This window comes from Pseudonaja textilis, chromosome 2, assembly GCF_049901715.1.
Source record: "Pseudonaja textilis isolate UNSWEBS1 chromosome 2, rPseTex1.2, whole genome shotgun sequence".
Classification (NCBI taxonomy): domain Eukaryota; kingdom Metazoa; phylum Chordata; class Lepidosauria; order Squamata; family Elapidae; genus Pseudonaja; species Pseudonaja textilis.
This window is the reverse complement of record NC_141991.1, coordinates 5,258,107-5,270,980: the sequence shown is the minus strand read 5'-3', so window position 1 is coordinate 5,270,980 and position 12,874 is coordinate 5,258,107. Positions and strand designations below refer to the sequence as shown.

The 12,874-nt window shown below is 47.0% G+C and overlaps 1 protein-coding gene across 1 annotated transcript in view; it reads left to right on the top strand.

The window, feature by feature from the left end:
• The window catches only part of LOC113450235 (uncharacterized), a 32,363-nt gene extending 20,335 nt beyond the window's left edge, over positions 1-12,028 (top strand). The window contains exons 8-11 of the mRNA XM_087923039.1: positions 3,572-4,084; positions 6,006-6,758; positions 10,077-10,167; positions 10,852-12,028. Coding sequence (XP_087779165.1) covers positions 3,572-4,084; positions 6,006-6,758; positions 10,077-10,167; positions 10,852-11,900 — 2,406 coding nt within the window. The 3' untranslated portion in view covers positions 11,901-12,028. The remainder of the gene's footprint in view (positions 1-3,571; positions 4,085-6,005; positions 6,759-10,076; positions 10,168-10,851) is intronic.
• The last annotated feature ends 846 nt before the right edge of the window (positions 12,029-12,874 follow it).

Below are 12,874 nucleotides of genomic sequence, written 5' to 3'. Positions count from 1 at the left end.
AGTCACCTTGTAAGGGGGATGGGCGGCATAAGAAATCCATAAATTATTTAAAAAATGAAGGCGTTTTCGTGATGAAATGTCAACTCGGCCACCTGTCACAATGTGTAACAAGCTGTCAGAATTCCTGTACAGGTAATTTTCAACTTACAACCACAATTTCCTTTGCTAAAATAAAAGTGGTTCAGTGATTTTATTCCCTTTTTTGCTCTCAGCTGCCTGAGGAATTCTGGGAGTTCAATTCCACAAGTCTTAAAGTTGCCAAGGTTGAAGAGCCCTGGTCTAGGCGATGCTTAGATAACAGGAAAAAGCAGCACGAAACATTATTTGGGTGGCCAGCCTAATTTCTTAGCTAGCCTTCTGTAATATGGATTCTTGCTTGAGCTCTGTGTGGAACCAAATACCGCCCGATACTCGTCCTCAAGATTCAGACCTGACTTTTGGCAAACAGATCCTCCCACCAGAGATTTGTCTCTGTTGCCTCGCCAAGTTCTTGCAACACCCATTTTATGAACCGAGCAGCACAAAACGTTCTGATCTCTGACTCTCCCAGTTTTTGAACCGGGATTGGCTATTTTCATCTTCGCCCTTTTGATCGGTGTTTTCAGATTATGGAAAATCATCCTTATTCTGCTTGGCTGAGATGCTGTCCAGCTCCTTCAACAGGCTGTTTTTCCACTCTGGGTTTCAGCTCTGAAGAAAGATTTAGATCAGGACGTTTTCTGCTACTCCGTGCACAAAATGGGGGTTGCAATCACTAGGCACCCATTTCACAACCTCGGAGCTTAAAGAAGTGTGGACTTCAATTCCCAGAATTCCCTAGCCAGCATGGATGTTTGAAGACTGGGAATTCTGGGAGTTGAAGTCCACACATCCCCAAGGTGGCAGGGTTGAGAAAGTCTAATTTAGACAGACTGGAACAATTCAGAGACCGGCAACACAGATTTTTGAAGAACTGGAAACCAATTCCCATCAGGACTCAGAACGGTGAGATGGCTTATATATTACAGGTTGGGTTTCCAGGTGAGTGTGAAAAATGTCGGTCACTTTTTTCCATGCCGTTGTAACTTTGAAACTAAGCAAACTGTTATGAGTCAAGGACTTCCTGTGCAATTCCAGACAAGTGGCTATAAGTGATGGAGCAGCCACAGCTTCTGGAGGCGAGTCGTTCCACTGGTTAACTCTTCTTATTGTCCGGAGATTTCTCCTAATATTTTGACTGGATCTCCCCTTGATTAGTTTCCATCCGCTGCTTCTTGTCCTGCCTTCAGGAGCTTTGGAGAATGGCTCTTCCACCTCTTCTTTGTGGCAACCGGTCATGCCCCTGTTGGAATCTGATTCCGAGGGGAAGGTCGAGCAGCTGACAGGAAATGGGAGTGTAGCTCCGGTGGCTCCGGAGGAAACTGGGGAAGAGCACAGTCCGGCTGGGCATTCAGAGGAAGACCCAGGGCCATCCCCTCTTCATCCTAGGGCATGCAGGGAGGAACCGAGAAGGGACCAACTTGTCTTACGGGAGAGGAAAGGGCCCTGATCCCCTTCATGGGCTGCAGCTGGGAAAACAGGATAAAGAGGGTGATTACGCACAGAACCTTGCTGAAGCAAAGCGTGCATTATCTTTGTCAAGCCATACCTGGGTTCTGACAACTCTGTGTTTTGTTATCTTTTGAAGTCTGCAATTCCTTATCTTGCCCTGTCTCGTTAATTGCTGCAGCGTGGTTTGTGTTGGTTTTCATTTATAATCTATATTTACTTTGCGTTCTGACTGAATTTCTTCCCTTTAAAAACTGTTCTTGGGAATGTTTTTTTCTCCAGCCAATGATAACTGAACATTGGGGGGCCAAGTTGGAGGTATTAAAGGGACTTTACTTACTTTTGTGACCTTGTTGCTTTTGTGCCACGCCCGGGTCATCATCACACAACCCCTCAAATATTGGAACAGTGCTAATCATGTCACCCCTAGTCCTTTTTTAAAAAAAAAATAGACTAGACATACCCAATTCCTGCAACTATTCTTTATATCTAAAGGACACAAGATTACAGAGTTGGAAGATATTCTGTAGGTCATCTAGTCCAACCCCACTCGCAGCAAAATGGCAGTCCAGTCTCTTCTTGAAAGTCTCAAATGAGGAAGCTCCCATAACTTCTGAAGGCAAAACTGTTCCATTGGTTGATGGTTCTCATTGTCAAAAAGTGTTTTAACAGATAATCAGAGTTGGAAGGGACCTTGTAGGTCATCTAGTCCAACCCGCCGCCCAAGCAGGAGACCCTACACCATTTCTGACAGATGGGAGTCCAATCTCTTCTTGAAAATCTCAAGTGATGAAACTCCCACAACTTCTGAGGGCAAAGCTGTTCCATTGGTGGATTGTTCTCACTGTCAGAAAATTTCTTCTTATATCTAAGTTGAATCTCTCCTTGATCAGTTTCCATCCATTATTCCTCGTCTGGCCTACAGGCACTTTGGAAAATAGCTTGACCCCTTTCTTTGTGGCAGCCCCTCAAATATTGGAAGGCCGCTATCCTGTCTCCCCTGGTCCTTCTCTTCCCTAGACTAGCCAAGCCCAGTTCCTGCAACCATCCTTCATATGTTTTAGCCTCCAGTCCCCTAATCATCCTGGTTGCTCTTCTCTGCACTTTTTCCTAGAGTCTCAACATCAGAGGTGATATTCAGCAGGTTCTGACCAGTTCTGGAGAACCAGTAAATCCCACCTCTGACTGGCCTCGCCCCCATCTATTCTCTGCCTCCCCAGTCAGCTGGGTCTTCTTTGGTTGTCCTGCACAGGAGAAAGGAGCTGGAAAGCAGGTTAGTGGGTGGGAGGAATGGGATTTTATACCTTCCCCAGGACTGGGGTGGTAATGGAGATTTCACAGTACCCTTCCCCTGCCATGCCCACCAAGCCACACCCACAGAACTGGTAGTAAAAATATTTGAATACCACCACCGGTCTGAAGCAAAGGTGGACATTCAGCAGGTTCTGACCAGTTCAGGGAACTGGCAAATCCCACCTCTGACTGGCCGTGTACCCATCTATTCTCTGCCTCCCCAGTCCCAGCTGATTGGCTGGGTCTTCTTTGGTTGCCCTGCAGAGGAGAAAGGAGCTGGAAAGCAGGTTAGTGAGGTGCGGAGGGAATGGAGATTTTGCAGTATCCTTCCCCTGCCACATCCACCAAGCCACACCTTGCCCACCAAGCCAAACCCACAGAACCAGTAGTAAAAAAAATTGAATACCACCACCGGTCTGAAGCAGAGGTGGGCATTCAGCAGGTTCTGACCAGTTCTGGAGAACCTGTAAATCCCACCTCTGACTGGCCCCGCCCCCATCTCTTCTCTGCCTCCCCAGTCGGCTGGGTCTTCTTTGGTTGCCCTGCACAGGAGAACGGAGCTGGAAAGCAGGTTAGTGGGGTGGGGAGGGAATGGGGATTTTGCAGTATCCTTCCCCTGCCACCCCCACAGAAGCGGCACTAAAAAACATTTTTTTGAATCCCACCACCGCGAGTCAACATCTTGGTTAATGTGGTGACCAAAAAACCGGACGCTTGTACTCTTAGGTGCGGTCTTCCTAAGGCTTGACAGAGTGGTATCTCCCTTGATCTGGATTGTACCCCTCGGATTGCATCCCTCGGACACGGGAAGGTTTGCTGCGGATCAACTCCTGGAGTGCAACGGCCCGTCGCCGGGAAAGCCGTCGGGATCCAGCCCGATCCAGCCCGATCCGAGGCTCCACGGGCCGGCGGCGCCCAGGAGGGGGCGAGCCAGCCACGGGCAGAAAAAAACAAAACCACGAAAAAAAAGGGCCTCGGCGGGTCCGCCCCGGAACCCGAGGAGAACAAGGCCGAAGCGAAGCGTCGCGATCCGCCCCGAGAAGGAAGCCGAGCAGCGGATGCCTCCCGCGATCCTTTCCCCCCGCGCTTTCTCCTTGTTGCGGGAGTCTTCCGAGGCGTCCGGCGATCGTCCTCCCCGGCCAGCCCTGAACCTCCGCCGGCTGATCTCCATCGCTCCGGGGTGGGCTGCGGGTGGAGAAGGAGGCCCTTAACCGGAGCCCTCTTCGCCCTTGTGCCCGCGAGGCCGCTGCTGGGCACCGGACAGGTGCGTTCCAGTCCCCCCTGCCAGCTTCCCGGTTGGAGATTTGGGACGGGTCACTCTGCCCATAAGCCACGGCCGAGGGCCGATCGCCCACGGGGATGATAATGATGATGATGATGGGCTCGGGGTGGGATGGGGGGGGGGTTTGGAGCCTCTCTGCCCTCTCTCCCAATAGGGGCCGGGTGGTCCAGTTTTTCCCTGCGGGCTTGCCAGGCTGAGAGTGGCGAGTGGGTAGTAGCTCTGTTGGTAAAGCTAAGCAGGACCCAGGTGGGTTTGGATTTGGATGGGAGACCTGATTTAGATGGCTGGGAAGTTGAGAAGACCTTCTGGGAGGAATAAAACTACCTAATCCTCGACCTGCAGCAGTTCATTTAGTGACAGTTGAACGTTACAATGCAAGGGAGTTATTACGACCATTTTTTCACAAGACACGGCAATTCATGTTTCTGAAGTAGCTGAGGGCCAAGTTCTTTAGGGGATCTTCAGTGATCCCGTGGGGAGATTTCTGGATCTCTGCAGTGCCTAATCCTGTCACCCCTAGATCACAGATGGTCCTCGATTTACAAGAGTTCACTTAGTGGCCGTCCAAAGTTACAACAGGAAGCACTGAAAAATGTGACTTGTGGCCGTTTTTCACACTTACGAAAGTGTTCAGGCACCTTTGAATGTGATTTACATTCAGATGCTTGACAAGTGACTCTTATTTATGACGGTTGCAGTGTCCCAGGATCAGGGGATCCCCTTTTACGACCTGGGGACAAGCCAAGGCAAAGGGGGAACCAGATTCACTTAACAGCTGTGTGACCAATTTAACAACGGCAGCGATCCCCTTCACAAACACGGCAATAAAAGTCACAAGGGGGGGAAACTCACTTTATAAATTTCTCACTTAGTGACCTAAATTTCGGGGCTCAATTGTGGCTGTAAAACGAGGATTACCTGTACGATGGCTCCTTGGGCTAAGAGATTAAAATCCTACAAAATTGTGAATGGATAATTGTGAACCTTTGTTTCCTAGTATGATTTGATTGCTTGTTAGCGATCTATGACTATCACTAAGTGTTATATCGTATGATTCTTGATGAATCTATTTTTTTTTCTTATGTACCCTGAGAGCATGTGCAGCAAAGACAAATCCCTTGTGTGTCCAATCATACTTGGCCAATAAAGAATTCTATTCTATTCTATTCTATTCTATTCTATTCTATTCTATTCTATTCTATTCTATTCTATTCTATTCTATTCTATTCTATTCTATTCTATTCTATTCTATTCTATTCTGTATTCTATTCTTATTCTTCTATTGTATTCTTATTCTTCTATTCTAATTTTCTATCCTATTCTTATTCTTATTTTCTATTCTATTCTGTTCTTATTCTAATTTTCTATTCTGTTCTATGCTATTCTGTATTTTCTATTCTATTCTCTATTTTCTATTCTCTGCTGTGCTATGCTATGCTATATTTTCTATTCTATTCTATTGTGTATTCTATTCTATTCTATTCTATTCTATTCCTATTCTATTCTATATTCTATTCTAATTTTCTATTCTATTCTTATTTTCTATTCTGTTCTATTCTATTCTATTCATTAGCATTCTTATTTTCTATTCTATTCTTTTCTTTTCTATTCTATTCTATTCTTTTCTATTCTATTCTATTCATTAGCATTCTTATTTTCTATTCTATTCTATTCTATTCTTATTTTCTATTCTATTCTATTCTATTCGTATTCTTATTTTCTATTCTATTCTAATTTTCTATTCTAATTTCCTATTCTATTCTAATTTTCTATTCTTCTATTCTTATTCATATTTTCTATTCTATTCTAATTTTCTATTCTATTCTATTCTATTCAATTCTATTCTTATTCTTATTTTCTATTCTATTCTATTCCATTTTTTGAAGGGTTAGGTCCACCCTGAAGTCTTCCGTTGGGAATGAAAGCAATGAAGGAGGCCATTTCGGTGGAGCCCAAATTGGAAGTGGAACCTGAAGGATCCGGAAAAGTCACCACCCCTCTTCCGTTGGAAGGCAGGATCAGGCAGCCAGGACAGGCAGCATCCCCCAAGAACAAAGGGGAATCTTGCACAGAGAGACAACAGCGCTGGGAGGCCCAGTGGCAGGAGTTCCTGAGGACGCTCCATCCCGGAAGAGGTGGAAACCCCGTGATGATGTCAGAGGCCTCCCCCTGGGAAGACCCCAAGGCCTTCCTGGCCTCCTTTGAGCAGGTGGCCACAGCCTGCCGGTGGCCCGGAGGAGAATGGACGGCCCATCTCCGGCCGGCTCTGAGCGGAGGAGCGGAAGAGGCCTTCCAAACCCTGGAAGACCGAGACCAAGAGGATTATGGGAAAGTCAAGGCGGCCATCTTGCGAGGGGAAGCCCTGAGGATGGAGATGCAACGCCAGCATTTTCGGCAGTTCTGCTGCCAGGAGGTGGCAGATCCCCGGAGGATCCACAGCCAACTCCAGGAGCTTTGTCGCCAATGGTTGAGGCCGGAGAGACGCACCAAGGAGCAGATCCTGGAGCTGCTGATCCTGGAGCAGTTCCTGGCCAGCCTCCCACCGGAGCTGCGGAGCTGGATCCAAGCCAGGAGGCCGGAGTCATGTTCCCAGGCGGTGGCCCTGGTGGAGGACTTCCTTCGGAGCCAGGAACAGACCAGCTCAGGATCGTGGCAGGTGAAGTTTTAAGAATTAACTTGGAAGGTTTCTATTAAAGTGTGCACCATTTTCAGTTGCCAGCTTACTGCATTTGTACTGTGTTCAGGTAGTCCTTGACTTACAACAGTTCATTTAGTGACCATTCAAAGTTACTCTCAGGGGATGCGATTCTACTGGTTCGGACCGGTTTGGGCGAACCGGATGTTAAATTTGCATCGGATTCCCCAAACCGGTATTTAAACTGACCAGCTGGCCCTGCCCATTCCTCCCCTCCCATCTCAGGAGCATCCACGCAGCCCATTTTTCATGCAGGTAAGTACAAGGTCCGCGTGGAGGGTCTGGGAGGGGGGAAAACGCCCTCCCGGAAATACCGCAAGTCGCAAAATGGGCTTGTTTCCAGCTTCCGGAGCCCAGTGGAGGCCGTTGTTCTGACCCAAACCTTGTTCCAAGGAAACAAACACAAAACAGAGGAAACAGCAAAACCTTTTAATGATTCTTTACGAATTCCGTTCCTTCCCGGTTAAAAGGCTGTTTCAAACTAATTGTCTCTGATAAGAATGAGCCTTGCCAAGGTTGTGCAAGGCTGCCAAGAACACTAGATAAAGTTGCCCAGAAATATTTCAAGCACTAAGAGTCTCCAAACACAAACTGAAGAGAATCTGAACGTCCGCAAGGCTTGGGTGCAAAAACTTCTTTGCTTCCTGCAAAGAACTCCGGTTTCTCAGCTGGCTTTTATCTCTTAAGGGAGGGGCCATTACCTTGCAGCCTTACTCCTGAGTCTCCCATGCTTCTGCAGCTGCTCTTTTCTTCTTCCCTGTGTGCATGCACTGGGCACAGGCTCCTCGGGGTCATCTTCATCACTGCTGCCAGCCTCCACAAGCTCCTAAGGCAGCATTTTACTCCCTGATGGTCCTGGCCCCATCCCTGTATCACATGCAGGCCCCTCATCTGAGTCCTCACTCTCCGAGACCTCAGCCATCCGCACCTGCTGCCGGAGAACCACAGCAGCCATTTTTGTCCTCCCAGAGGCCCAAGGGAAGCCTCCGGAACCTGGGGAAGGTGAAAAACTGCCCTCCCGGAAGTCCGGGTAGGACACGCCCACCATGTCCACTCAGCAACTGGGCAGTGAACCAGTTGCTGGAATTTTAGAATCCCACCCCTGGTTACAATGATGCTGAAAATAGTCACTTATTTCTCACACTTATGACCGTTGCAAGCCATCCTCCAAGGTCACATAATCAAAACACTGGAAATTTTTAAACAAGAGATTGAAAAACCGTTTGTCTGAAATTGTACAAGGCAGTGATGGCTAACCTTTTCGTCGCTGCGGGGCGAAAGTGCATGCATCCATGCCTGCACCCATAATGCGATGCACGCATGCACTCCCCCGCCCTCTTTGTGCATGCGTGAACTTCCCCCTTGTGCTTCCCCACTCCCCTACACATGCGTGCGATCCCGTGCTTCCCTAGCCATGTGCACGCCCCCCCTGCGCATGCACATGTGACCTCTCCTGCCCAGGGGTGGGATTCTACAGGTTCGCACCTATTCGCTAGAACCGGTTATTAACATTCCAAGCAGTTTTGGTTAGAAGAAATTACTGGCCTAATCCTGTAAGGAAGGCAGGAAGGAAACATTCTGGTGTTGCTTACAGAAACTGCTTCTCCGTTAACCCTTATTACATTCTTGGCAGGACTAGACTTTCAGGAACGTCTCTGGAATTTTTCCCCCTCCTTTGCTGGTCCTTTGCTTGTGTGGAGTGACCATTCAAAGTTACAATGGCACTGAAAAAAGTGACTTATGACCATTTTTCACACTTACGAGTGTTGCAGCATCCCCACAGTCATGAGAGGCCAGGCAAGGAGATGCGTGCCTCGATGTGAGTGATATTGAATTGGCCATGCCCAGCCAATAACGTGACCACCAAGCCACGCCCACCAACTAAGCCACACCCACAGAACAGGTTGTTAAAAATTTTGAATCCCACCCCCTCCCCTGCGCATGTGCACATGTCTCCTGCATGCGCCCTGCCCCCATGCATGTGCGGCAGATACCCAACAATCAGCTGGCTGGCGGGAGGCATGAGCACATGCGCAGTGGAACTACCCTGAGGTGACGGCTCGCATGCCATAGGTTCACCATCACAAGTGTAGGGTTTCCTGCCTGAGCAGGGGGTTGGGCTTGAAGACCTCCCGGGTCCCTTCCAACTCGGTTATTCTATCCTTGTCACGCTCCTGTTGGAATCTGACTCCGAGGGAGAGATGGAACAGCTGACAGGAAGTGGGAGTGTGGCTCCGGTGGTTGTGGAGGAAACTGTGGATGGGCACAGGCTGGCTGGGTAGTCAGAGGAAGACCCAGGCCCGCCCATCTCTTCATCCTAGGGCATGCAGGGAGGAGCGGATAAGGGAGAAACGTGAGTGGTGTGGTCTACGGGGGAGGAAGTGGCCCTGATCCCCTTCATGGGCTGCAGCTGGGAGGACTGGTTAAAAGGACAAACTGCGCATGGCAAAGTTGCTGGAAGCAAAGCATGCGTTCTTATCAGAGGTTATCTGTGTTTTGGATTCCTCCCAACGATGGTTGCTGCGTTTTTCTGGTAGAAGTCTGCCATTAACCATCCTTGCCTGCCATAGGGATTCCTTCAGTGTGGTTTGTGTTGGATTTTTTTATTTCGAATTAACTTTACTTTGGGTGCAAACTGCATTTACTTCCTCCGTAAACTGTTTTCTTTAAGAGTTTGATATCCAGTCGAGGATAATTGGACACTGGGGCCAAGTTGGAGGCATGAAAGGGACTTTCTTCTATTTTTGTGACTTGGTGATTTTTGTGTCACGCCCCCAGGTCATCACAACCCTTTTATAAATTTGGACACTTGGCAAATCACTCATGTTTAAGGAAAGTCACTGGGGAAACCAGGTTCACTAAACAACAACGCGTTGCCACTTTTAACCACTGCAATGATTCCCTTAAGAAATGTGCCAAGGAAGGTTGCTGAATGGGGGTCAAAACTCACTGAACGAATTTCACACTTAGCAACATAAAGTTTGGACTCAGTTGTGGTTGTAAGTTGAGGATTGCCTGTACCGTATTATATAGCCCTCGACGTCTGACTGTTCATTTGCTGACTGTTCGAACTCACAATGTTTGTGGGAGGGGCACAAATAGGGCTGTGAGTGCTTTGTGACTCTTACCTGCCCACAGTGTTGCCTGAGTGGGGCCTGATCTCCTTGCCGTGCCTACGTGTAACAGGGCTTGTGTAATAGAGAACGGGTGAGATTTTTATTTTTGTGTCTGTAAAATCAGTCCTTTCTCTCTGAAACTGCAGCATCCTCATTTTTTCAGGGTTCCTTAACGGAAGAGCGGATGGATTTCTTACACACCGAAGAAAAACCTCTGGAAGCTACGAATAGAGAAAACGATGAGATAGAGAAGGGTAACATTCTGCGGAAACAACCTTTCCTTTTCCCTTTCCTTCCCCTGTCCTCATTTTACAGACCTCAGAAGGATGCAGGAAGCTGAGTCAACCTTGCACCCCGTCAGAATTGACTTATGACCCTTTTCCACACTTACAACCATTGCAATATCCCCATGGTCATGTGATCAAAATTCAGAAGCTTGCTAGCAGATTTTATGTGACAGACTCGGGTAGCCTATGGCAGATAGATAGATCTCTGAATGATTCTGTGAGCAACTCAATCTGCCTGCCTGCTTTGTCTGATTTTGGGTAAAAGTTGCTCTTTTTTATAAAAAAAAATAAATCAATATTTACATAGATACTGATAATATTTACATACAAGCCATGCCCAGCCAGTCACATGACACCAAGCCACACCCACAAATTAGGCCACGCCCACATAACCAGTTAAGAAATTTAATCCCACCCCTGCCTCTGTGTGCTTGTGTGTGTGTGTGTGTGTGTGTGTGTGAGAGAGAGAGAGAGAGAGAGAAGTTAGATCAGATCTCTCTCTCTCTCTCTTTCCCACCAATGACAGCAAGCCACCCTCAGTCAAAATTAATAGTAATGGTCCCTGGGATTTAAAATTATGAGTTTGGTGGTCCCTGAGGTCCAAAAGGTTGGCGACCCCTGGGTTAAAATGTCTCTTGTCTTTTTCTGCAGATGATATAATAGACTTCGAGATTAATGAAGAGAATTCACCTTATGGAAAAAATGCACCGGAAGAAAAATACAAAATAACTCCACAGACAAACTACAGGAAGAATGAAGAGATTGCAGAAATGCAGGGGGAAGGAGCTGAGTCTGAAAACCAGCAGAGGACAAAAAGAGAGGAGAGAAAAAATGAACGTGCAGAATCCCTTATCCCAAACACCAGTAAGTCCAGTAAGGAAGAAATGCCGGTGTTCTCCAAATACGGCAGAAGGTACCGCTATCGAGTAGAACGCAATGTGATCCATTCCAGCGAGGATTATGAAGAACGTCCCAATTCGGAAGAAAATATCCGGCCTAGTCCCTCATTTAGGTTACCGGAGAAAGCCCAAACCAGTGAGAAATTGCACACATTCCTTGAACGTGGGAAAGAAAGTCCCTGTCAGAACGAAAAACCCCGACAGTCTTCTGAATACGAAACAAATGTTAGCCACGCGGACTCGCTGAGGCGAATTCCAACGTGTCCAACAGGAAATAGACAGTACGAATGCTCTCAGTGTGGGAAATGCTTAAGTACAAGAAGGAACCTGAAATTACACCAGAGAAGTCACACAGGAGAAAAGCCATACAAGTGTTTTCAGTGTGGGAAGTGCTTCAGCCAGGCTGGATGTCTGAAGACCCACCAAAGATTTCATACCGGGGAGAAACCTTACAAATGTTCTCAGTGTGGGAAATATTTCAGGCAGGCGGGATATCTGAAGACCCACCAGAGATTTCACACGGGAGAGAAACCTTACAAATGTTCCCACTGTGATAAATACTTCAGTCAGTCAGGATATCTGAAGACCCACCAAAGATTTCACACCGGGGAAAAACCCTACGAATGTTCACAGTGCGGGAGGTGCTTCAGTACGGGAATTAACTTGAAGAGACATCAGATGATTCACACTGGAGAGAAACCCTATAAATGTTCACAGTGCGGGAAGTGTTTTCGGCAAGCAGGAAATCTGAAGAGCCATCAAAAAACTCATACCGGAAAGAGACCCTATCAATGTTCTTAGCAGGAGAGGTACCGTAACTCGACTGACAACAGGCTGGTAGAGATTCTCAGTCATCCAAGTCATGGTTGTCCCAAAGATGCTGTGATGACCCCGGGTGGGATACCAAATAAACACAGTCACAAAAAACAGATGAAGCCCCTTTTATTCCTTTACTTTGCTTCCAAGCTCCAAATATCCTTGACGGAAGACAAAAAACTCTCACACAAGAAGTTACAAGAAGGAGGGGGAAAAAACCAACACAAACCAGGCAAGATAAGGGCTGGAGGACATCCACAGATAACAGAACACACACTGGGAAGGACGCCAAACTCAGAGAGGAACAAATGGCAACTTCAAATCTCAACAAATAAATGCTCTGTCTTACATATTGGCAAAAAAAATCCGAAAATAAAATACAAGCTGAATAGTCAAGACCTTGTTGATGATCCAAGCTCTGTGAAGGACCTTGGAATAGATCTCTAATGATCTAAGTGCTAGTGCCCACTGCAACTACATAGCCAAAAAGGCATTAAGAGTTGTTAACCTAATCTTACGTAGCTTTTTCTCTGGTAATATCACACTACTAACTAGAGCATACAAAACATTTGCCAGACCAATACTCGAATACAGCTCATCAGTCTGGAACCCACATTACGTATCTGATATTAGCACAATTGAGAAAGTCCAGAAATATTTCACAAGAAGAGTTCTCACTCCTCTGCTCATTGTAGAATACCTTATGCCACCAGACTTGAAATTCTAGACGTAGAAAACCTAGAACTATGCCGCCTTCAATCCGATCTAAGTATAGTATATAAAATCATACATTGCAATGTCCTACCTGTCAATGAATACTTCAGCTTCAACCATAACAACACAAGAGCACACAACAGATACAAACTCAAGGTTAACCGCACCAAGCTTGATTGCAGGAAATACGACTTTAGCAACAGAGTGGTCAATGTCTGGAATACTCTACCCGACTCTGTAGTTTC